The 26,989-nt window shown below is 48.4% G+C and overlaps 1 protein-coding gene and 1 pseudogene across 1 annotated transcript in view; one reads left to right on the forward strand and one right to left on the reverse strand.

Annotated features, from left to right (window-relative positions):
- The window catches only part of SYT16 (synaptotagmin 16), a 399,083-nt gene extending 389,803 nt beyond the window's left edge, over positions 1-9,280 (reverse strand). Inside the window, exon 1 of the mRNA XM_063947698.1 lies at positions 8,957-9,280. Within this exon, the coding sequence (XP_063803768.1) occupies positions 8,957-8,969 (13 nt within the window). The 5' untranslated portion in view covers positions 8,970-9,280. The remainder of the gene's footprint in view (positions 1-8,956) is intronic.
- Positions 9,281-10,384: 1,104 nt separating this feature from the next.
- Positions 10,385-10,502, forward strand: LOC134981784 (5S ribosomal RNA; annotated as a pseudogene).
- Positions 10,503-26,989: the final 16,487 nt, after the last annotated feature.

Here is a 26,989-nt window from a genome sequence, read left to right on the forward strand (position 1 = left end):
CCCACTAGCCCTTTTGGGGAGACAGAGGGAGAGTCTGCCAGCACACACCACAAAGCGCTATATATACAAGGGATATCCTTATATTAAGTGCTCCCTTATAGCTGCTTTAATATATATATATATAGCCATTAATGTGCCCCCCCTCTCTGTTTTACCCTGTTTCTGTAGTGCAGTGCAGGGGAGAGACCTGGGAGCCGTTCTGACCAGCGGAGCTGTGACAGAAAATGGCGCCGTGTGCTGAGGAGATAGGCCCCGCCCCTTTTTCGGCGGGTTCTTCTCCCGCTATTTTTCCAGTCAGGCAGGGGTTAAATATCTCCATATAGCCCCTATGGGCTATATGTGAGGTATTTTTAGCCTTGTATAAGGTTTATATTTGCCTCTCAGAGCGCCCCCCCCCAGCGCTCTGCACCCTCAGTGACTGCCCAGTGAAGTGTGCTGAGAGGAAAATGGCGCACAGCTGCAGTGCTGTGCGCTACCTTATGAAGACTGAGGAGTCTTCAGCCGCCGGTTTCCGGACCTCTTCACGCTTCAGCATCTGCAAGGGGGTCGGCGGCGCGGCTCCGGGACCGGACTCCACGGCTGGGCCTGTGTTCGATCCCTCTGGAGCTAATGGTGTCCAGTAGCCAAGCAGCAAATCCACTCTGCATGCAGGTGAGTTTACTACTTTCCCCCTAAGTCCCACGTTGCAGTGATCCTGTTGCCAGCAGGACTCACTGTAAAGAAAAAAACCTAAACTAAACTTTCTCTAAGCAGCTCTTTAGGAGAGCCACCTAGATTGCACCCTTCTCGTTCGGGCACAAAATCTAACTGGAGTCTGGAGGAGGGTCATAGGGGGAGGAGCCAGTGCACACCACCTGACCTAGTAAAGCTTTACTTTTTTGTGCCCTGTCTCCTGCGGAGCCGCTATTCCCCATGGTCCTTTCAGGAACCCCAGCATCCACTTAGGACGATAGAGAAAATAATAATAATCATCATAATCATAATAATAAATGAGCTATTGTTTGGATAAGTGGTTCTCAACTCCAACCCGAAGTATCCCCAACAGGTCATGTTTTGACGATTTCTGTCTGTGGAAGCACGTACGTTAATTACTGACCAAGCAAATTAGACTAACTCACTTGTGCATGATTAAAGACATCTGCAAAACAAAATCTGTTCATGGTCTGTCAGGAGACGTTGAGAGAACCACTGATCTAGATAAATTTAGTCTTATAACTGATTTGTCGCTAGAATTTCAGTGGCGATTTGCGCCTTTGAACAATATTAGTGTTACAACAGAATGTTTTATCCCGTCTCTAGAGAGGAGGCGATGTATGCCTGTACTGTTAATGTGTTGTGTCTCGTGTGTGTTGTAAACAAAGATCAGTTGGAACTGCAGCTTGGTCAATATAGTCACACATTATGGGTACTTCTGTGTGCATTTTTATAGTGTTATCTCTTCTGTGTTTATAGGGAATGCACACAGGGTTTACCGCACATAGAACATTGCACTAGGTGGAGCCATTTAAATACTTGAACATCCCATATATGTTTTCCATACAGAGAACAAATCTGTCTCCCTGCTAGTCATATACATGTGTATGATCCAAATTCATCCAGTAGTGTTTGCATGGGTATGGGTCAACAGGTCGACCACTATTGGTCGACATGGTCACTAGGTCGACATGGTCATTAGGTCGACATGAGTCTTTTAAAAACTTTTTTGTGTGTAATTTTCTTTGTAAAGTGACGGGGAACTCCAATTAGTGCACCGTGTTCGCTCGCCATGCTTCGAGCAAGGTGCTACCGATGCACTCTGCACAGGTTACTATTCCAAATCGTAGTCCACATGGATCGTAAAGTATGAAAAAGTTCAAAAAATGGGGGGGGAATAGTGAAAAACTCATGTCGACCTAATGACCATGTCGACCAATAGTGGTCAACCTAATGACTGCCGACCTAAGTGTGGTCGACCTAATGACCGTATCCCGTTTGCGTGATGCATGAACAAAAATTCTGAAACCATTTTTTTTTGTCTACATAAGGCCTAATTCAGATCTGTTCGCACGCTAGCGTTTTTCGCTGCGCAGCAATCAGGTAACTACTGCACATGTGTATGCACTGCAATGCGCAGGCGCGCCGTACGGTTACAAAGCGGATCGTTGTTGTGCACTGGTTCTAGCGAAGAAACCATTTGCACAGCCGTTCGCAAGAAGATTGACAGGAAGTGGGCGTTTGACGGTGGCAACTGACCGTTTTCTTGGAGTGGTTGGAAAAACGCAGGCGTGTCCAAGCATTTGCAGGGCGGGTGTCTGATGTCAATTTCCGGGCTCGAATAGGCTGAAGTGATCGCAGCGGCTGAGTAAGGTCATAGCTACTCAGAAACTGCACAAGCTGTTTTTGTATAGGGCAGCTGCACACGCGTTCGCACACTTGCAAAGCTAAAATATACTCGCCTATAAGCGGCGTCTATCTGTTTGCAGTGCTGCAAAAAATAGCTAGCGAACGAACAGATCTGAATTAGGCCCCTAGTTCAGAAAGCAGTACCTAGTAGTTCTAAAACAAAATAATAAAAATGCTATGTACAGACACAACCCTTACAGTTTTACTGTGTGTGATTGTGTATTTTTATATGAAAATACACACTAGGCTTTAATCCACGTCACTCGGCTATCTACATAAATACACGCACACACACCTACCTTTGTTAATAATTCAAGTTAGGTATATGAGGCAAACCTCAAAAGCCCTTCAATATATTAATGTACAGCAGGGCCGGCTCCAGGCACGTTAGACTTGTGCGGCCGCGCGGGGCGCCACCCATAATGGGCGCATTGATTTTCAGCCCATCTGCACGGCACTGTGCTCCTCTGCCTGACCAGCTCCCTCCATCCCGACTACAGTACTGCAGCGGACACCCAAGCGCACAGCCGCAGCCATAGATACCACAGCGCCACATGACCCGCGCCGGCCAATCAGCTGCGTCCCCCTCTCCCGGCTCTACCCCGGGCTGCTTTCCTTCCCGGAGACTAAGGGCTAAAACACACTACCCGGCATTTGCCGGCCGGGAAAAAGCCGGCCGGCTTTTTCCCGTGCCGGCATTGTAGTTAACAGTGTGAGGGCTAGGGTCCCTTCACACTGCACGGCCCCGGCCCGGCTGCCGGGTTGCAGCCGGGTCTCACCACTGGAAGGTCCGGCGGCCGGGCGGCCGCCGGGCCGTCTTTGCAGCCAGTGAACCGTGTGTGTGAAGGGGAGCTTTCACACACACACAACGGTTTTTTCTGAAGCCGTGTCTGATGCTGCGCATGCGCACAGCATCACACACGGCTCAAAGCCGTCCTGTGTGCGAGACTCTGCCGGTTTCTCCCGGATGGCAAAAAGCCAGACAAAGTTTGTCCGGCTTTTTGCCATCCGGGAGAAACCGGCCAGTGTGTTACAGCCCTAAGAGCACTGGCACTGGCAGGGGGAAAGAGAGTCAAGCAGCCGTTACCTGGTGTGCTGATGTCACCCGGCCGCCCCACTCCTAACTGAGGGGCAGATTTATTAAGCCTGGTGAAGTGATAAAGTGGAAGGTGATAACGCATCAGCCAGTCAGCTCCTAACTGTCATTTTTCAAACCCAGCCTGTAACATGGAAGTTAGGAGCTGATTGGTTGGTGCGTTATCACCTTCCACTTTATCACTTCACTAGGCTTAATAAATCTGCCCCTGAGTCTCCGGCTCAGCCTCATTTACAGTCACACAGTCTCCTGTCCCTGCAGCGCTCAGTCTTCTCACACACAGCCACCTCCAAGTCCAAGCCTCCCAGTCTCCAGCACCTTCCCTGTCCCTGCAGCACCCAGTCTCCTCTTGAGGAGCTGGCATGCAGCATGTGACATCACACTGCCAGGACACTCTGATGGGGATGGTGGCCTGCGGGCTTATGCAGTGGCTGGGTTGTGGTTTGGTGCAGATATTGGGACCCAGGACCTGTAATGAGTGATGGTGTTAGTCCCTCCCGCTTCCTCTCTACACGTTGCTGTATCTGTGACAGCGGTGCCGACGGCATGAAGAGCAGCTCTCCATGTCAGGTACCTCTGGTTCCCTCCTTCCTCTCTCCTCTGGGCACGTGCTGGGCAGGGCTGGCTCCAGGCACGTTCCAATAGAGCAGTCGAACAGGACGGCACACTTATTGGGCGCCGCTATTCTCGCCGCCATATTGGAGCCTGGACCCAGCAGCAGCGTCCGTCCCACAGCTCCCTAGCAGTTGTCTTGAAGCTTCCTAGATGTAAAAAGAGGAGGTGGAGCCTTGGCAGTCCTCTGGCGGTGCACCCCCCTCCTGATCACATGCAGCGGCTTCACGGGGGCTGGGCAGAGTGAAGATGGCTCTGCGCTACACTGTGCTGCGGGCGGGAGGTGAGCGTCGGTGACAGCATAAGTGTTGTGGGAAAGGGTGAGGCACCTAGGAGCGGGTGGCTGGACTTCCGGTGGTGGCTGGCAGGGGGGCTGCTGATATTGGTGACAACCGATGGTGGGAAGGCGGAGATGGGGGCCTATGGCGCCGGCAAATAGGTTGGATAACACTACAAAACTGTTGCACGGGGTGGGGGGGCGAGAGGGCGACAATGCTGCTGGGGGCGAGAGGGTGACAATGCTGCTGGTCTCTGCAGCATACAGGACACTCGGTACAGGCACTGGGATTTGGTAGCCAGCACAGTGAGTGTCACTGAAGTTGATCACTCAGCACATAAATTACAGACAGCATGACTCGAATCCCAGCGGCTGTACCGGGTTTCCGAAAAATCGGCGGTCGGGATGCAGACGTCGGTATCCTGATTACAGCAATGCCGACAAGGGTGCAGAGGGTACTCTAACTTCCCTCCCCTAACCCTCCCACTCCGCAGCCTAACCCTAACCTCCCCACAGTAGTGCCTAAACCTAAACCCCCCTTTCCCGCAGCTTAAACCTAACCCTCCCCCCTTAGTGCCTAATCCTAACCCCCCTCACTGCAGCCTAACCCTAACCTCCCCCACCCCATACCGTAACTCCCCCTGAGTGTGCTTAAACCTAACCCCCCTCTCGCATGCTAAACCTTTGGCGGCAGTGCATACTTACCTTAAGGGTCCTGACGGGATATCGTTGTCGGAATGTCAGCGTCGGTATTCTGGCAGCTGGTGGGATTCCGGTGTCGGTATTACGATATTGAGGATCCTGACAGACGGGATCCTGAACGCATACCTCTGGTATGATAACTGCCCAGCAGAATTGTCAACCTCTCGCCCCCCTCCCTCCTCCCGCAACACTTTTGTAGTGTTTAAATCCAGTCTGTGGCTCCTATCATAGCAGCACCATAAACCCATTACATATATAAAATGTATTATTTAATAATGTGTTTAGAATAATTAATTGTCCTCTTTTTTAATCATATACTTGCTAAGTGCTCTACCTGGCGCAAAGTGTATAACGTGCTCTACCTGTTGCAATGTGTATAACGTGCTCTACCTGGTGCAATGTGTATAGGGGGTTCTACCTGGTGCAATGTGTATAACGTGCTCTACCTGGCACAATGTGTATAGGTGGATCTACCTGGTGCAATATGTATAATGTGCTCTACCCAGTGCAATGTTTAGAACATGATATACCTTGGTGCAATGTGTAGAACGGGCTCTACCTGGCTCAGTGTGTATAGGAGGTTCTAGCTGGTGCAATGTATATAAGCGGCATTACTGTGTGGTGTAATGTGAATTGGTACTATTTGGCCATGCCCCTTCCCCACAAAGCCACACCCCTACTTTTTTGTGGAGAGCCATTGGCGCGCACTGTCCCTTGTTACTTATATGGGTGGGTGAGAGCACAAATTCCCTTTCTGCCACAGGGCGCCAAAATGTCTAGCATTGTCACCCCATCCTCACCCTTCCAACATTTTTGTAGTGTCCAAATCAAGTCTGAGGTTTTTTGTTTTTTTTTATACTGTGGGGGCATATCATGTGTATCTGGCGCTGTGGAGCATATCATGTGTATCTGACACTGTGGGGGCATATCATGTGTATCTGGCGCTGTGGAGCATATCATGTGTATCTGACACTGTGGGGGCATATCATCTGTATCTGGCGCTGTGGAGCATATCATGTGTATCTGACACTGTGGGGGCATATCATGTGTATCTGGCACTGCTGGGGGGCATATCACGTGTATCTGGCACTGCTGGGGGGCATATCATGTGTATCTGGCGCTGTGGAGCATATCATGTGTATCTGACACTGTGGGGGCATATCATGTGTATCTGACACTGTGGGGGCATATCATGTGTATCTGGCACTGCTGGGGGGCATATCACGTGTATCTGGCACTGCTGGGGGGCATATCATGTGTATCTGGCACTGCTGGGGGGCATATCATGTGTATCTGGCACTGCTGGGGGGCATACCACATGTATATGACACTGCTGGGGGGGCTTATCACGTGTATCTGGCACTGCCCTACTGGGGTCATTATGTGTATCTGGCACTATACTGGAGACATTATGTGGAAGGAACACTACTGTTATGTGTAAGGCTGCTAATTGTGTGTGTAGAGGGGGTGTGAAAATATATATATTTATAGTTTGATAATAAGAAGTTGCAAGGCCACGCCCACTTACCCAGGAGCGCGAGTGCCTTCTGCATGGGGGGGGGGGCGCTTTGAAATTCTCTCTCTCAGGGTGCTAGTAGGCCTGGAGCCGGCCCTGATGTACAGTACAGAAGGCACCACAAGCCCTCATCTATAGATATCACAAAGTACTTGCCAATTCCAAGTACCAGGAATCGTATGCTCCCACACCAAGAGTACCGTCCTTGTTGCATACCTCCCAACATTACCCTCTCCAGGAGGGACAGAATGCTCTGCTTCTGGACGTCCCTCTTAATGTATGATTGCCATCACCTGTGGTAAAACACCTTTCTTATTCAGTAACCTGTTTAAAACAGGTGCCGGCAATCATACATTAAGAGAAAAGTCCAGGAGCAGAGCATTCTGTCCCTCCTGAAGAGGGTCATGTGGGGAGGTATGTTGTTGTGCTGAAGCGTATGAGAAATCATTCCGTTCACCCCAGAAGGGGCTGTCCAGGGAATAAGTGTACTGACCTTTAATGACAGCGCAGCAGCTGATGGAAAATGACAAACTTTCCCATTTACCCGAATTTGAAGTTAAACAATATTCAAGGACCAATATTATTGTTACCAACCTTCTACATCGCACAATGAAACTTATTTGCATATATCGGGTCTTTAGGACGACAACACTTAGGTCGAGACTCATTAGGTCGACATGGTCACTAGGCCGACATGGCAAAGATTGACACATGAAAGGTCAACATGAGTTTTTCAACTTCTTTTAATTTTTAGAACTTTTTCATACTTTACGATGTGGACTACGATTGGGAATAGTAACCCGTGCTGAGCGCAGCGGGGCACCTTGCCCAAAGCATGGCGAGGGAAGCAAGCCATGCGAGGGGACACAGTGCACTAATTGGGGTTCCCCGTCACTTTACAAAGAAAACTACACACTTTAAAAATAAAAATAAAATAAAAACCCCATGTCAACATTTTTCAAAGTCAACCTTATCCATGTCAACCTAATGACTGTGTTGACATATTTCATGTGTCGGCCAATAGTGGTCAATCCACACCCTATAGTGTAATGTTAACAAAGACTGGGGCAGATGTATTAACCTGGAGAAGGCATAAGGAAGTGATAAACCAATGATAAGTGCAAGGTGATAAACGCACCAGCCAGTCAGCTACTAACTCTCATTTGCATATTGGAGCTGATTGGCTGGTGTGTATCACCTTTCACTTATCACTGGTTTATCACTTCTCCAGGTTAATACATCTGCCCCACTGTCCTGGAAAATTCCTGATGGAAGGGTCATCTGCTAATAGATCCAGCCATTACTAATACCCCTTTGACACTGCACAAATAACCCAGTATCGACTCGGTATATTGGAGGGTCAACACGGGTCGCTGTGCGGAGTGAAAAAGCCCATGGCGAATTCCTGGGTTGCCTGACCTGGTAATTCAACCTGGGAATAAAGCAGTGTTATAATAAAGCAGTGTTAAGGGGGGGTACTCACGGAGCGATCGCTGCTTAAAATCTTAGCAATCTGCTGCTAGATTGGCCTGCATGCGGGCCAATCTAGCGTGTCGCTCACTTCACCCGCTGGGTGAAGTGAGCGGCCCCCCGTCTCCCCCTGCACACACCGCGCTGTGCTCTCGCATTGGCCAGTGAGTACTGGCCTTTATTCCCAGCTGGACTACCAGGTCAGGTGCAGTGTGAACGGGTTGCCAGTCAAAACGACCCGGGACCCGTTCACTACATAGGGAGAGGCGGCGCGGAGAGGAGCTCCGATGCCGGCTCTGCCCCCAGCGCTATGGCAACCCGACCCGGCATATTGCTTGATCAGGGAGACAGTTGTTAGGGTCAAATGCCGGGTCCCACCTGGTAAGGAGCCGGCATTTGCGATGTGAGAGGGGTGTATCACTGTGTTGTTCTCAGGCATCTAATGAGTCCAGGTTACAATGATGGAAGCAGTAAGAGCCACTGAGAGAATTATATAACTAGAAGCATCCATGTAACTTTAAGCATCACATTGCATTATATATATAGCACCAACCAATACAGCCCTAATGCATCACGCAATAAGTTTGTTACTACGAGAGACAACACAATTACATACTGACACAATATCTACTGTGTAATCAATAAGCGACCAGCTAATAATCCTCCTGGAGATAGATACACACACATCACTATTCATGGGCACAAAGATGCACATTGCAGCTGAACCACAGCACGTATATAATCGCACACACTGTAGTAGATTCCTCCCTCCCATACTAGCCTTCCCTGCATAGCACATCATTGCAGATCTGCCAGAAGGGGCTGGTACCTGCGGGAATGTAAACAAAATGACTGCACCATCTTCCGTTCCCCCTGGCTACACCCATCACCGAGTACTTACTGTCTGTGGCCATGGTGCTGGCAAAACCCGGCTAGCCGTGCAGCCTGCAGTGGTGAGGAGTATTCATAGTAGAGAGACAGGCAGCCCGGGATCAGGAGGAGGCAGAGCAATGCCTGGGATGATGATGATGCAGCTGGTCTGACTGCATGACCCCAAACTCCTGTCTGCTTCTTATCACATCCACATCGGCTGCAGCAGCAGCAGCACTCTCACCGCCTCACGGGAGGTGTATAATGTGAGCCATCAGGCTGGGAGCCGAGCAATGCACTGCAGCAGCTGGGCAGTCACAGGGGAGATAGGAAGGAGAGAGTGGAGAATTATACTTCTGCCAATTAAAGCCAAATGCTGACTGCTATTGTTATCAGAGCCACTGTCACATCCTATCCCATTTACTGTGGCTTATCCTACCCTCTACTATCTGTGCAGTCCTGGTTTGAAATTAATATTCGGTAACCGAGTCATCAGATGAAACAAATTTACTAAGACACAACTCATTACAGTCATTTTAACATGATTTACAAATTGTGTCATAAAGAACAGGGAAAGTATTAATAACACACCGCCATTTGCAACTTTACCAAACTACCACTTTCCTCCTCAACCATTATTATTATCCTTTATATTGCGCCACAAGGAATCCGCAGCGCCCAATTACAGAGTACATAAATGAAAAATAAAAACAGGACAATAGTGACTTACAGATGAAGACTATGATATACAGGCACTCGGGATTCCGGCGCCCAGCATACCGGCACCGGGATCCCCCTTGCCGGAATGGCGGCAGCGGGGCGAGTGCAAAAGAGCCCCGTTGCGGGCACGGTGGCGCGCATGCTATTTATTCTCCTTCCAGGGGTGTCGTGGACACCGCAAGAGGGAGAATAGCTGTCGGTATCCCGGCGCCAGTATGCAGAGCGCCGGGATATCGAGTGCCTCCCGTTGAAGACAATATAGTACAAGTACAGGATAAATAAACATAGCTGCATCAGCAGATAAGTATCACGACTGACTGACATAAGTATCACGATGGCAGAAACCGTGGGATTAGGTGCCGTCGAGGATGCTTAAGTAAGAGAAGGATAAGCCCATGAGGGTTGAGGGCCCTGCTCGTGAGAGTGGTTTCTTTAAAGTGACGGTTATACTTCGTGTCTCTGGATATGATCACGTATGATCTACATATTATTTAGGATTGGCCTAATGGTTTAAAAATTATATACTCTTTGGTAAAATTCTTTTTCGGACTTTTACTATTTTTCCGTGGACTCTCATTCATGATTCAGGGCACACGGCACCACAAGAGTGGTGTCCGCTGAGCCGTGTCTAACGTGGAAAGTAGATCCACATGTTATACTTTTCTTTTCTGGCATAACTTTGTTTCTTCAAATTTCCTATATTGGTGCACTGTCATTGGTATAATAATCACATATTCTCCTCTACTATCATACCACGCTGCCAATGCCGATCTCGTCCGATCTTGGAAGCCAAACAGCGTTGGGCTGGGTTAGTATCGGGGGAGGAGACCTCCTGAGAATACCCGGTGTTGTAGAGCATGAATTATTTTTCTCTATGAGAAAAGTGATACCAACAGCAGCATCACCATTGTTTCTTCCTTCATATCTTTCGTTTGTTGACTATCAATTCAGTACCAGGCCATGAAGATATTAATTAATTAAATATTCAATTGTTAATTATTCCATACGTGTACATAGGGACAGATGTTTAACCAGCAAAGGGTATAGTATTGACCCATTAAATGGTCTCTCATAAATACAGAAAAGACAATTTTGACTTCCTTTCGGTCCCACTAATACAGAATTTCTGTACTGGTCAGGAGAAACAGATGTCAGACAATCAAGTGTCTCCCACCCTTCTAATCACTCCCTGTGATTAACAGACCAGAACATTTTAACATTTTTTCATAACTATTTCTTTTCGTATTCATTTTTTGGATCATATATGTGGGTAACTATATTTATTTTTAACTTTGAATAATAAACAGATGTTTTTTTTAACACCATTTCTTCTATATATCCTAGGAATTTTCCTTGATCTAATCAAGAGTGCGGCCACACCAGAGCTCTCTCTCTCTCTCCCTTTGTAAGTATCCTTAAAACCTGGACTGAAATGGCAGAGTTTGATAAACTGCATTAAACCTATTTATATAGCACACACATATTTTGCCGTGCTTTATATGACGGACAGAAGGGCTGGATTATATTAGGAGGGCGGTCGCCAGTGGTAGATTGGTATGCCGGTGGGCTGAGCATCGTCCTCCCCGTGGTGGCCGTGCTACCCCCCTTTCCCCAACACAAGGCTTATTCATCTCTCGTAACAACTGCTGCAGCAGGCTGTCCAGGCTGGAGCCGCTGCTGTGAAGGTACTGGATGCCGCCCACTATGCAAATAACCCAGCCGCAGCCAGCGCAGTGAGAGGCCGGGCATCACACATATCCAGACCAACGGCCTTTCACAGCACTGGCTGTGGCTGGGTTATTTGCATAGAGGGCGGTACCCAGCGGGACTAGCCCGACCTACCACGGAAACGGAACGAATGCATACCTCCCACCATGACCCTCTCCAGGAGGGACAGAATGCTCTGCTCCTGGACTTCTCTCTTAATTTAGGATCACCATCACCTGTGCTGAAACACCTTTCTTATCCATTAACCTGTTCAACACAGGTGCCGGCAATCAATATTAAGATAAAAGTCCAGGAGCAGAGCATTGTGTCCCACTGTCCCTCCTGGAGAGGGTCATGTTGGGAGGTATGTGAATGGTAGACGAATGCAGACTGGATGGCTGCCTGTCTACTCAGCTGCTGATCCCCAACACCTGCTCCAGGCATCAGAACTTTGTAAGCAGGGCCGGATCTTGCCCTTGTGGCGCCCCGGGCAAAAATAGGGGCGTGGTTTCATATGGGGGCGTGGTCAGTTACGCCCCCATTTGTGCCCCCTGTAGCGCAGCTGGAAAAAAAATTACAAAAAATAAAAGTATACTTACAATCCCCGCTCCTGATTCCAGACCTCCTCCTCCGCCGGCGCCGCTCTTCTCCTGTCCTCGGATGGTTGTGTCTGTCCTCGGATCTATGGGAGAGACGTCATTACGTCTCTCCCATAGTACAGCATAGACACTAGAGGTCAATTATGACCCCTAGTGTCTGTGCCACTATACTGTGCGGTGCGCGATGACGTCATTGCGCACCGCACAGCAAAGGTCCTCTCCATGAAGAGAAACTAGACGCTTAGCGTCTAATTTCCCTTCATGGAGAGGACCTTTGCTGTGCGGTGCGCAATGACGTCATCGCGCACCGCACAGCACAGTCCTCTCCATGAAGGGAAACTAGACGCTTAGCGTCTGGTTCCCTTCAAAGCGGGGGACCAGCGGCGGGCACTGCGGGGGGCACAGTGGCGGATCTTGCCATGGTGCCGCGCCCTCCGGAAGGCGGCGCCCCGGGCAAAAGTACTGCTTGCCCGTGGCAAGATCCGCTACTGTTTGTAAGTAGCAGGGGGGCTGGCCTGCTTTCCAGCTGGGAGGCAGCCCCTGGCCTGTGATCAACTCTATTACTACTCTGGCTGCAGCCCACATGTGAGAACTATCCCCAACCCCACACTCACACACTGACACATAGTCCCCTATACACACACACAGCTCCCTGTACCCAGCCCCCCACCAGCACCTCACACACTGCCCCCTGTACCACACACACTGCCCCCTGTACACAGCCCCTCACACACTAACACACAGACCCCTGTATCCAGCACCTCACACAGACACACAGTCCCCTATACACACACACAGCTCCCTGTACCCAGCCCCCCACCAGCACCTCACACACAGCCCCATGTACGCAGCACCACACACAGCCCCCTGTACCCAGCCCCTCACACAGATCCCTGTATCCAGCACCTCACCCACTGACACAGCCACTCACCAGCACCTCACACACTGCCCCCTGTACCCAGCACCACACACACTGGCCCCTGTATCCAGTCCCTCACACACTAATACCCATTTCTCTGACGTCCTAGTGGATGCTGGGGACTCCGTCAGGACCATGGGGACTAGCGGCTCCGCAGGAGACAGGGCACAAAAATAAAGCTTTAGGATCAGGTGGTGTGCACTGGCTCCTCCCCCCATGACCCCCCTCCAAGCCTCAGTTAGGTTTTTGTGCCCGTCCGAGCAGGGTGCAATCTAGGTGGCTCTCCTAAAGAGCTGCTTAGAAAAAGTGTTTAGGTTTTTTATTTTACAGTGAGTCCTGCTGGCAACAGGCTCACTGCATCGAGGGACTTAGGGGAGAAGAAGTGAACTCACCTGCGTGCAGGATGGATTGGCTTCTTAGGCTACTGGACACCATTAGCTCCAGAGGGATCGAACACAGGCCCAGCCATGGAGTCCGGTCCCGGAGCCGCGCCGCCGACCCCCTTGCAGATGCCGAAAAGTGAAGAGGTCCAGAAACCGGCGGCAGAAGACTTTTCAGTCTTCATGAGGTAGCGCACAGCACTGCAGCTGTGCGCCATTGTTGTCACACACTTCACACCAACGGTCACGGAGGGTGCAGGGCGCTGCAGGGGGCGCCCTGGGCAGCAATGAGAATACCTTGTTCTGGCTAAAAAATACATCACATATAGCCCCTGGGGCTATATGGATGTATTTAACCCCTGCCAGGTCTCACAAACTCCGGAGAAGAGCCCGCCGAAATAGGGGGCGGGGCCTATCTCCTCAGCACACAGCGCCATTTTCCTGCTCAGCTCCGCTGCGAGGAAGGCTCCCAGGACTCTCCCCTGCACTGCACTACAGAAACAGGGTAAAACAGAGAGGGGGGGGGCACTTTTTTGGCGTTTTTTGATATATATTAAGCTGCTATAAGGGAGACAACACTTCTATAGGGATGTTCCTATATATTTATAGCGCTTGGGTGTGTGCTGGCAAACTCTCCCTCTGTCTCCCCAAAGGGCTAGTGGGGTCCTGTCTTCGATAAGAGCATTCCCTGTGTGTCTGCTGTGTGTCGGTACGTGTGTGTCGACATGTATGAGGACGATGTTGGTGTGGAGGCGGAGCAATTGCCGGTAATGGTGATGTCACCCCCTAGGGAGTCGACACCGGAATGGATGGCTTTGTTTATGGAATTACGTGATAATGTCAGCACATTACAAAAATCAGTTGACGACATGAGACGGCCGGCAAACCAGTTAGTACCTGTACAGGCGTCTCAGACACCGTCAGGGGCTGTAAAACGCCCTTTACCTCAGTCGGTCGAGACAGACCCAGACACGGACACCGAATCTAGTGTCGACGGTGAAGAAACAAACGTATTTTCCAGTAGGGCCACACGTTATATGATCACGGCAATGAAGGAGGCTTTGCATATCTCTGATACTGCATGTACCACAAAAAGGGGTATTATGTGGGGTCTGAAAAAACTACCTGTAGTTTTTCCTGAATCAGACGAATTGAATGAAGTGTGTGATGGAGCGTGGGTTAACCCCGATAGAAAACTGCTAATTTCAAAGAAGTTATTGGCATTATATCCTTTCCCGCCAGAGGTTAGGGCGCGCTGGGAAACACCCCCTAGGGTGGATAAGGCGCTCACACGCTTATCTAAACAAGTGGCGTTACCGTCTCCTGAAACGGCCGCCCTCAAGGATCCAGCGGATAGGAGGCTGGAAACTACCCTGAAAAGTATATACACTCATACTGGTGTTATACTGCGACCAGCCATCGCCTCTGCATGGATGTGCAGTGCTGGGGTGGTTTGGTCGGATTCCCTGACTGAAAATATTGATACCCTAGATAGGGACAGTATTTTATTGACTTTAGAGCAATTAAAGGATGCTTTTCTTTATATGCGAGATGCTCAGAGGGATATTTGCACTCTGGCATCGAGAGTAAGTGCGATGTCCATATCTGCCAGAAGAAGTTTATGGACGCGACAATGGTCAGGTGATGCGGATTCCAAACGGCATATGGAAGTATTGCCGTATAAGGGGGAGGAATTATTTGGGGTCGGTCTATCAGATTTGGTGGCCACGGCAACAGCCGGGAAATCCACCTTTTTACCTCAGGTCCCCTCCCAACAGAAAAAGACACCGTCTTTTCAGCCGCAGTCCTTTCGTTCCTATAGGAACAAGCGGGCGAAAGGACAGTCATATTTGCCCCGAGGCAAAGGAAAGGGTAAGAGAGTGCACCAAGCAGCTTCTTCCCAGGAGCAGAAGCCCACCCCGGCTTCTGCAAAGCCCTCAGCATGACGTTGGGGCTTTACAAGCGGACTCAGGGGCGGTGGGGGGTCGACTCAAGAATTTCAGTGCACAGTGGGCTCACTCACAGGTGGACCCCTGGATCCTGCAGATAGTATCTCAGGGTTACAGGTTAGAATTCGAGAAGTCTCCCCCTCGCCGGTTCCTAAAGTCTGCTCTGCCAACGTCTCCCTCAGACAGGGCGACGGTATTGGAAGCCATTCACAAGCTGTATTCTCAGCAGGTGATAGTCAAGGTACCCCTCCTACAACAGGGAAAGGGGTATTATTCCACACTATTTGTGGTACCGAAGCCGGACGGCTCGGTAAGACCTATTCTAAATCTGAAATCTTTGAACCTGTACATACAAAAATTCAAGTTCAAGATGGAGTCACTCAGAGCAGTGATAGCGAATCTGGAAGAAGGGGACTTTATGGTGTCCCTGGACATCAAGGATGCTTACCTGCATGTCCCAATTTGCCCTTCACATCAAGGGTACCTCAGGTTCGTGGTGCAAAACTGTCATTATCAGTTTCAGACGCTGCCGTTTGGATTGTCCACGGCACCTCGGGTCTTTACCAAGGTAATGGCCGAAATGATGTTTCTTCTGCGAAGAAAAGGCGTATTAATTATCCCTTACTTGGACGATCTCCTGATAAGGGCAAGGTCCAGGGAACAGCTGGGGGATGTAGTAGCACTAACCCAAGTAGTGCTGCAACAGCACGGGTGGATTCTGAATTTTCCAAAATCTCAATTGACCCCGACGACACGTCTGCTGTTCCTGGGAATGATTCTGGACACGGTTCAGAAAAAGGTGTTTCTTCCGGAGGAGAAAGCCAGGGAGTTATCCGAACTTGTCAGGAACCTCCTAAAGCCAGGGAAAGTGTCTGTGCATCAATGCACAAGAGTCCTGGGAAAGATGGTGGCTTCTTACGAAGCGATTCCATTCGGCAGATTCCACGCAAGAACTTTTCAGTGGGATCTGCTGGACAAATGGTCCGGATCACATCTGCAGATGCATCAGCGGATAACCTTATCGCCACGGACAAGAGTGTCTCTTCTGTGGTGGTTGCAAAGTGATCATCTGTTAGAGGGCCGCAGATTCGGCATACAGGACTGGGTCCTGGTGACCACGGATGCCAGTCTGAGAGGCTGGGGAGCGGTCACACAGGGAAGAAACTTCCAGGGAGTATGGTCAAGCCTGGAGATGTCTCTTCACATAAATATACTGGAGCTAAGAGCGATTTACAATGCTCTAAGCCTGGCAAAACCCCTGCTTCAGGGTCAGCCGGTGTTGATCCAGTCGGACAACATCACGGCAGTCGCCCACGTAAACAGACAGGGTGGCACAAGAAGCAGGAGAGCAATGGCAGAAGCTGCAAGGATTCTTCGCTGGGCGGAAGATCATGTGATAGCACTGTCAGCAGTGTTCATTCCGGGAGTGGACAACTGGGAAGCAGACTTCCTCAGCAGACACGATCTACACCCGGGAGAGTGGGGACTTCATCCAGAAGTTTTCCACATGATTGTGAACCGTTGGGAAAAACCAAAAGGTGGACATGATGGCGTCTCGCCTCAACAAAAAACTGGACAGGTATTGCGCCAGGTCAAGAGACCCTCAGGCAATAGCTGTGGACGCTCTGGTAACACCGTGGGTGTTCCAGTCAGTGTATGTGTTTCCTCCTCTGCCTCTCATACCAAAAGTACTGAGAATTATACGGCAAAGGGGAGTAAGAACGATACTCGTGGCTCCGGATTGGCCAAGAAGAACTTGGTACCCGGAACTTCAGGAGATGCTCACGGAAGATCCGTGGCCTCTACCTCTAAGACGGGACCTGCTTCAGCAGGGACCGTGTCTATTCCAAGACTTACCGCGGCTGCGTTTGACGGCATGGCGGTTGAACGCCGAATTCTAAGGGAAAAAGGCATTCCGGAAGAGGTCATTCCTACACTGGTAAAAGCCAGGAAGGAGGTGACTGCACAACATTATCACCACATTTGGAGAAAATATGTTGCGTGGTGTGAGGCCAGGAAGGCCCCCACGGAGGAATTTCAATTGGGTCGATTCCTACATTTCCTGCAAACAGGATTGTCTATGGGCCTCAAATTGGGGTCCATTAAGGTTCAAATTTCGGCCCTGTCAATTTTCTTCCAGAAAGAATTGGCTTCAGTTCCTGAAGTCCAGACTTTTGTAAAAGGAGTACTACATATACAGCCCCCGGTTGTGCCCCCAGTGGCTCCGTGGGACCTTAATGTAGTTTTGGATTTTCTCAAATCCCATTGGTTTGAGCCACTCAAATCGGTGGATTTGAAATATCTTACATGGAAAGTAACCATGCTACTGGCCCTGGCTTCAGCCAGGAGAGTGTCAGAATTGGCGGCTTTATCGTATAAAAGCCCATATCTGATTTTCCATTCGGACAGGGCAGAACTGCGGACGCGTCCTCATTTTCTGCCTAAGGTGGTGTCAGCGTTTCACCTGAACCAGCCTATTGTGGTGCCTGCGGCTACTAGCGATTTGGAGGATTCCAAGTTGCTGGACGTTGTCAGGGCATTGAAAATATATATTTCAAGGACGGCTGGAGTCAGAAAATCTGACTCGCTGTTTATACTGTATGCACCCAACAAGCTGGGTGCTCCTGCTTCTAAGCAGACGATTGCTCGTTGGATTTGTAGCACAATTCAACTTGCACATTCTGTGGCAGGCCTGCCACAGCCTAAATCTATCAAGGCCCATTCCACAAGGAAGGTGGGCTCATCCTGGGCGGCTGCCCGAGGGGTCTCGGCATTACAACTCTGCCGAGCAGCTACGTGGTCGGGGGAGAACACGTTTGTAAAATTCTACAAATTTGATACCCTGGCTAAAGAGGACCTGGAGTTCTCTCATTCGGTGCTGCAGAGTCATCCGCACTCTCCCGCCCGTTTGGGAGCTTTGGTATAATCCCCATGGTCCTGACGGAGTCCCCAGCATCCACTAGGACGTCAGAGAAAATAAGATTTTACTTACCGATAAATCTATTTCTCGTAGTCCGTAGTGGATGCTGGGCGCCCATCCCAAGTGCGGATTGTCTGCAATACTTGTACATAGTTATTGTTACAAAAAAATCGGGTTGTTATTGTTGTGAGCCGTCTGTTCAGAGGCTCCTACGTTTGTCATACTGTTAACTGGGTTCAGATCACAAGTTGTACGGTGTGATTGGTGTGGCTGGTATGAGTCTTACCCGGGATTCAAAATCCTTCCTTATTGTGTACGCTCGTCCGGGCACAGTATCCTAACTGAGGCTTGGAGGGGGGTCATGGGGGGAGGAGCCAGTGCACACCACCTGATCCTAAAGCTTTATTTTTGTGCCCTGTCTCCTGCGGAGCCGCTAGTCCCCATGGTCCTGACGGAGTCCCCAGCATCCACTACGGACTACGAGAAATAGATTTATCGGTAAGTAAAATCTTATTTTTCCACTAGCTCTTAGAAACATGGGTAAATGTGCGGGGGCGCGCATTTACCTGTATTTTTTCCTAGTGGAAAAGGGTCCCCCTGCAAATTCCCGGATCAAGTGATCCGGGAATCCTACCCGGGTAGCTTGCCGGGTTGAACACGTGTTCAACCCAGTAAGCTGTGTAGTGTGAACGGGAGCCGCGTCGATGCGACACAGCTCCCGTTCACAGTGTATGGAAGGGCGGCGCTGGGAGATCATGTGATCTCCCAGTGCCGCCCCTGCCGCGTCACTAGCAGCGTCACCAACCCGGCAATATGCCGGGTTGGTGAGCGCTGTGGGAAAGGGGGCTGTAGCACGGGTCGCAGCCGTGTCAGGCTCCCGGCTGCGACCCGTGCTACAGATGGAAAAGGGGTATTACACACAGACCCCTGTATCCAGCACCTCACACACTGACACAGCCCCACACACACTACACCCTGCACCCAGCACCACACACACTGCCCCATGTACCCAGCCCCTCACACACTAACACAGACCCCTGTAGCCAGCACCACACACACTGACACAGCCACTCACCAGGGGTGTAGTATGGTATGCCGGCGGTCGGGCTCCCGGCGACCAGCATACCGGCACCGGGATCCCAACCGCCGGCATACCGACAGTGTGGCGAGGGCAAATGAGCCCCTTGCGGGCTCGCTGCGCTCGCCACGCTATGTTATTCTCCCTCCAGGGGGGTCGTGGACCCCCACGAGGGAGACTAAGTGTCGGTATGCCGGCTGTCGGGATCCCGGCGCCGGTATACTGTGCGCCGGGATCCCGACAGCCGGCATACTGAAGACCACCCCTCACCAGCACCACACACACTGCCCCCTGTACGCAGCACCACACACACTGCCCCATGTACCCAGCCCCTCACACACTAACACACAGACCCCTGTATCCAGCACCTCACACACTGCCCCAATCCCTCACCTGCATCTCACACACTGCCCCCTGTACCCAGCACCAAACACACTGACACACACTAACATGTGACTAAAATGCCCCCTGTATCCAGCACCTCATACAATGACGCACAACCCTCTGCACCCAGTGGATGTAAACTAGGGAGCTGCATTAGCAGAAAGTAGCAGACACAATGGAGTAAATTTACTAAGATGAGGTGGGAGTTCTATTTAACATGGGATGTTGCACACAGCAACCAATAAGATTCCAGGGATTAAGGGGTACATTTACTAAGCAGTGATAAGAGCGGAGAAGTGAGCCAGTGGAGAAGTTGCCCATGGCAACCAATCAGCACTGAAGTAAAATCTATAATTTGCATACTATAAAATGATACAGAGCTGCTGATTGGTTGATAGGGAAATTTCTCCACTGGCTCACTTCTCCATTCTTATCACTGCTTAGTAAATGTACCCCTAACTTCTAGAAAGTGTTATATAAATGAGAAGTAGAATCTGATTGGTTGCTATGGGCAACATCCCATCTTCAATAGAACTTCCATCTTAGTAAATTTACCCCAATTTCTGTAAGACCCAATGAAATCTGCAACTGCATCCAACAGAATCAGGCCGTATGAGGAGCGAGTTTCCTGCCCCGCGTGACAGACTCCACCCCCTCAACACTCCACCTCCATTAGGGCTGCATCCAGATATTTCCCGGGCTGGTTTTCTATCCCAATCCGCACCTGGCGGTCGCTACTCATGCAGGAGCTGCCGGGTTTCTGGAAGTCCTGCTGCTGGGAGCCCGGGCTCTGTCATGATGAGTGTGTGTGTGACTGTGTATAGCGTTAACCTTTTATAAATATAGATGCTGTATATCTGTAATGGGCAGGCTATAATGATGCTGCACTATATACACCAGTACTGGTCTATGTAAGCTCACCAGTCCCCCACGCAGCTCTCAGTCTGGGGTGTAGAGGACAACAGTAGTCACCTGTGCAGGGTGTGGGAGAGGCGATCACAGGACCCCGCCCCTCCATCAGCACGCAGTATATATAAAACAGCTAAGCTGGTTATCTGCCTACTCCTCACCTGCATCATCTGCAGCCCCAGCAACGCCCCCTCCTCTGCCTGGTCACGTAACACAGGGTCTCACTCCTGCCAGACTGATTCACCTTCTCCCCCGCCAGTAAGTGGCCACACGTGTCCGTGATGCCTCTGCTCTGTGCGCTGCAGGACTGTCTGGTGGTTTCTGCATCACTTTCCTGGTTACTGCTACTACTTGTTGTCAAATCCAGGGATTGCAAGTAACCTGGGGTTGCAGCATAGTTTATGGAGGAGGTGCTGCAGAGTATGCGAATATGGCGGGAGCAGTATATAGAGGGGAGTGTGTCCTGTATATACAGGGCACTATATGAAGGGGTATGTAGATGCAGTGTGTACATAGGGGCAGTATATGGTGGGAGATGCAGAACATGGAAGAGGTGCACATAGGATGTGTGTGTGGAGGTCTGTGTCACACAGAGGTGACTATATTGAAAAAGATCTACATCTCACCCTCTCTCTTCACTGTCCCTATCTGCCTCTACCACTCCACTCTCTCTCGCTCTCTCCAGTCCCTATCTAACCCAACCCCTCTCCCTCCCAATCATGACCTATCTAGCCCTACCCCCATCTCTCCCCAGTCCCTATCATGCAGTTAGCCGTGATGCAGAATGACGCATTACAGCAAAGATGAACATGGCTACATCTGTAGGTGCAGAAAGAAAGGCACAGGTTAATTGGCTTCTGACAAAAATTAAACCTATCAGTTTGTTTTTCGGAGTGTGGAAAGAAATTGGAACACCCAAAGGAAACCCATACAAAACACGAGGAGTACATGCAAACTCCACACATATACAATTACCTGGAGTTGAAATAGACCTTCGTGCTGTAAGGCAGTGGTGCTAATACAGTGTTTCCCAAACCCGGTCCTTATGGCCTACTCACAGTTCAGACATTAGGGATAAACCTGCTTCAGCACAGGTGGGTAAATCAAACTGACTGAGGTAATAATTAAGCCACCTGTGCTCATGCATGGATATCTTAGTCTGGACTCAGGCCTAAATAACTTCTGGTGCTTGTATAATGTGTGATTTCTTTGTGACAAAGGAAGCTGCATGGTCTGTCCTCCATTTTGGACTAACCACATGGCCTTTCCACCATTTTGTGTAAACCTCATGGAGGTGGAAGGGGGAGGAGCAGTGGCGATTTTAGGAAGATCACTTTCTAAATAGCTGATTTTCAGTCTGCTCAGAACAATCAGTTTCCTTGGTCACATCAAATATATTTTTTTTTTTTCCTTCTTCTTTCCCAGGATTTAGTTAACTCTCTGTTTGCTATAAGATAGGCATTGAAATGCTAATTAACTGGTTCAACCACTTTTACAGGCAGGCAAAAGCACATAGCTTTGATATGCAAATAAGAGGTAAGGTGTCTCATAGAAAGCTAGTGAATGATAATTATAATAATATATATATATATATATGTATGTGTATATTTATATCAGTGTATGTTCTGCAAGATAGTTATCCAATCTGAATCATATCATTTCAATTATAGATTATTGCAGTCATTATAGATACATTTGTTGCTATATAGGTAAATTTGAAATAACAGTAAATTAAGGAAGTAAGTGTAAAGACACAAATGCAGGTCTGCATAAAAGTTTATACAGAACAAGTGTGTCTAGTGGGCAATAGTAATTAGTATTGTTCACATTTATAGAGCTGTGTGATTTGTTTTATTGTGGACGCAGGGTTTTGTACACGTGTCTCGGACAAAGTACAGGACTGCGCACGCAGCATAAGAGACACGCACGGTCGCGTGTTTACGCAAAGTGCATAAGAGTGCAGGCGCTAAGTACAAATTACACAATAGTGTCGTTTAGTTCAAAGGTGGGACAGTAGCCATGTTACAATAGCACAAAACTACTCGGTTTCTAAAGCAGATTAGTATAAAACTTTAGTTTAAACTGTATTGCCTCTGGGGGTAAAGCTGCCAATCTGAATGAATTAAAATTTTCTGTACAGAAAAACAAAGTGTATTTGAGTGAGCGAATGTAGGAGGCTTGGTGGCGTGAGGCGGCTGACTCACGTTAGTATAGGATTTGAAATACGCAAATCGTGAGGAGACTTGCAGAGGAGCATAATAGGGAATTGTGCATTGTGTAGCATTGAAGTAAAAAGTTTTTTTGTTACGCTCCGGCTGAAGGGTCGCAGTTTGTACATCGACCCGTGGTTATACGGCAGATAGGTAACAGGTACCTATACGCTGTGAGATTGGACCGCGCGTTTGTGGGTGCAATATATAGCGCAACTTGATACCCCTTTTACGAGATTTTGCATAAAATCGCGGTATCATTAGCGCTGTGTAGAGCATACGCAAGCGTGATTTGTGTAGAAATAGTGCATAGGGATTTTTCGCTGGTCTCTCTCAGGAAAATCTCCAGCGGTGGATATTTGCTGGAAAAGGTAAGTCACTCCTAGCACTTCCAGTAAATATAAACCAATTAGGTCGACCTCACTGGGTACGCGGTGGTCACTATTGGAGTGAGTCGTGGTACTCAGCGGAGGAGTGGGTTAAAGCGCTCTAAGAACTTTCACCATCTATCCGTGTCATGCATTGGGGATTGCGTAAAAGGAAAAAGTCCGCGATGGGATCCAATTGCACAAGCGGTGGACGTATGGTAGCCAGGGTTCAGGTTGAAGAGCCGCGGCCCAAGGGGTCAGCGAGGTTTGTTATGTGTGGGAAAATATGGTCCACACACTGAAGACTTTTTGTCTGAATGGGTACGTATGACTGACAAAGATAGGGTACCATTCCCTAAGGTGGGCAGCTTTGAACCAGAGGTACTGCAGAACTTAAGGATATGTCTGATAAAATCCCGAAAACAAAGGGTCAGACATACAAATTGTTTAAACCTGTGGCAGCAAGAGGGGTTGGTGAGTTTGATCCTAAGGTATTGCAGGTGGTATGTCTAACCAAAGCCATATAAGACAAGAATGGAAATATAAGAACTGTTTGAACTTGTAGCAACAATAAACAAGTAGGAAGAAAAGAAAAAAAGAGAATGCAAGTACACCGCCTTATGTAGATGTGGAAGCAGTTACGGCCAGCATACAAACTATAGAAAATAATAAAAATATGAAAAATATGACTGTAACCTATATATGTACTAATGAATGTTGAAGTTTTATTTAGGAGGAGAAGGTGACCTGATTGTTTTCAGACATTTCTCATGTACCCAGAGGAGTATCCAACCGGTAAAAGAAGAGCAGTAGCCTGTGGGGGAAGTGGCTGAGACCAGTGGAACAGGTAAGTATGGTATCATTCGTGTACATATATAGTAAAACAAAAAAAATAATCAAGAAAGTAACGTCAGAAATGGAGAAAAACCTGTCCGCACATTAGTATTTGCCAGTAGGAAAGCGGACAGAGACAAGGTAACCCCCGGGTATTTCTTTCAGTTACCATATAAGAAGTATTCATTCCTAGTAATGCCCCTATTCAAGATGAGCTCTGAAATGTTTGTTGGACCATGTACAGACCCTTAATACGGGATGAGAAGGATTGAATGAATACTTCGCATGACCTAGAAGCTTGTTAAACTTTTTTTTTTTTTTTTGTCTCTTGCAGTAATAGAAAACTCTCCATCTGGATAAGATCACTGGTAAACACTAATTCGGCAAATGGGAGGTGGCTGTCTCTGTGGAAATGGACGGGCTCAATAAGGCATTGAGTGTCAGGGTGCAGACTTCTTTGCAAAATTGGAAAGGGGTCACAGTAGCTAATCTTAGATAACTGTGCTGTTGAACATCACAAGAATAGTGCTAGGCGCAGAGAACAACAGGTGGAGAGGTTGAGGATGGTAAGTATACTGGCACATACAGGAAAGACCTATCAGTCCAAACCCCAGATCCCTAATGGTCAATAATATGTTACACTTGTAGGAAGGAAGGGCATTTTTCCAGAGATTGTAGGAGTAGTAGGACACATAGTCAATATAGACCCCCTAGATAGAAAACACAAGCCACATTATTAAACACATAGAGGGGACCAAGAGACATATAGTAAGGAACCATAAGCCATATAGAAAACACAGATTCGGCTAATGGGAAGAACAAAACAAAATGCAACATTACCCTTTGACAAAACTTGCTGGGGTTAAGATGGGGCCTCTAAACTTTTGCTTCTTTTTCCTAGCAGAAATGGCCCCTGAGTAACTTAATTTTGTTAGATATGATATACATATACTGTGCTCCCGCTGAGGAAGTACAAAGTATGTTAGACACCCACAAAGACTAATGTCGCATTCTACTGTTCTAGATGCATGTCCATCACAGGTAGAGGAAATTATCTCACAGATACCGGGTTCCCTATGAACTTAGGATGGACAGGACACTGGATTGATGGCTGGGATAGTCCCAATAGCGATACGATAAACACAGAATTTTTTTTTAAGGGAGTAGACCAACTAGAGAATCACTTCCCCGTAGTGCCCAATCCAGTTGTCAAATTTTTATAAAATCTTCTTCACTTCTACAAACTCATCTGTCACCAACCTCTATTCTGTTTTTCTACAGTTTCCTCTTCATCTTTTGCATTCACACAGGGTGGTACAATACATGGACCCAATTACAGTTAAAACTCCACATGCCTAGGTCCTTCAAAGTTCTGCCAAAACCCAGTATATCTCAACAGCACGATAACACCAGTATTACTGCAGTGTGCCTTGTCATGCACAAAGCGTGGAGAATGGGAATACTGGTGAAGGGAAATTTTGTATAGACACTGATATGCTTGTTGGTGAATGGCAAACCTGACATTTTCTTTTTCATTTTCTCCTTCTTTCTCTCCTCTAGAGATGTTTTCTAGAGCATACCTTCCAAGTAGGTCTGGGACTCCAGGTCGACAACAAAAAGGTCGACACCTTATGTCGATGCCAATAGGTTGACACACCTTAGGTCGACATGGACAAAAGGTCGACATGGACAAGGTTGACATGAGTTTGTGTTTTTTTGGTGTCGTTTTCTTCGTAGAGTGATCGGGAACCCCAATTAGTGCACTGTGTGGCTCGCTTCGCTCGCCATGCTTCGGGCATGGTACCTTCGCTCGGCACAGATTACCGTTCCAATCGTAGTCCACGTGGATCGTTAAGTATGAAAAGGTTCCAAAAAAGAAAAAAATTGTGAAAAACTCATGTCGACCTTTCCATGTCGACCTTGTTCCTGTCGACCTTTTGTCCATGACGACCTAAGGTGCGTCGACCTAAGGTGAGTCGACCTTTTTGTTGTCGACCTGGAGTCCGGATACCTTCCAAGTCTAGCTGAGGTGGCACACGGTCTGACTCATCTAGGCAAAGAGGGTATGTGCAGGCTGATGAGAGCCTACTGGTGTGCGCCAGGATTCTATTCTCATGCAGGTAAGAGAGCAATGACCTGTCTTGCTTGCTTGAGGAAGAATATTGGTAAAGCAATACCAACAGAGCCATCCCATATCCCTCCTGCAGACGGATCTTTTCAGGAAATACAAATCGACTTCGTACAGTTAACACCCTTTAGGAATTATTGTTATGTATTGGTGTGCACTGATGTTTTCTCAAACTGGGTAGAGGCATTTCCTGCCGCCACGGATGCTGCTGTGTTTACCGCAAAGAAAAATTGCGCAGAAATTTGTGTGTAGATAATGGTACCCCTAGAAGTAGGAGCAAAGCTTGAAATTGTACCATTGTGATCATAGATACTGCCACTAGCATTATGTAGCATCGGAACCACTCCCAGATCTTCACTCAACGAATTACCCTCTTCGAAATTTGTTTTTGTTTTTGTTTTGGTATTTGTGTCTTTTTGGGTTGTTTTTGGAAGACAACCTCATGTCATGATTGATCTGCACAATGATCAGAGATGCACCAATAAGGTGACAGTACAGTACTTTATCGAGATGAGCCAGCATTTGAGAACTTGACAAAAGTACTTGAAACTGTTGATTGCTGGTATGCCAAGTGCTAACTGTCTTGATTGTGAACCAAGAGACTGTGTGACTATTCTTACGCTCAGGTTGCCTAATAGACAGGTGGGAAGGACCATACCAAGTTTTGTTGACAGCACTATCCCAGTGAAAGTAGCCGAGAGAGAGACTTGGGTCCACGATTCCCATTGCAGGAAAGTCGGTAGTCCGGAAGGAACTCGTAAATGGAGTGAGATCGCAAAAGTATCACCAGAGACTCTGTTCCGTGAAGACTGAGAGGCGGCACTGTTGAACACTACCTGAGCGTACTAAAGGATTGCAGAAAGACCAGTCATTGTAATCGATTTGTTATGAACAAGAGTTGTTTTGTTCTATTTCTCTTTTCCCGCTGACAAACATTTTTTTTTCAGGATATTCTATTT

This window comes from Pseudophryne corroboree, chromosome 12 (assembly GCF_028390025.1).
Source record: "Pseudophryne corroboree isolate aPseCor3 chromosome 12, aPseCor3.hap2, whole genome shotgun sequence".
Taxonomy (NCBI): domain Eukaryota; kingdom Metazoa; phylum Chordata; class Amphibia; order Anura; family Myobatrachidae; genus Pseudophryne; species Pseudophryne corroboree.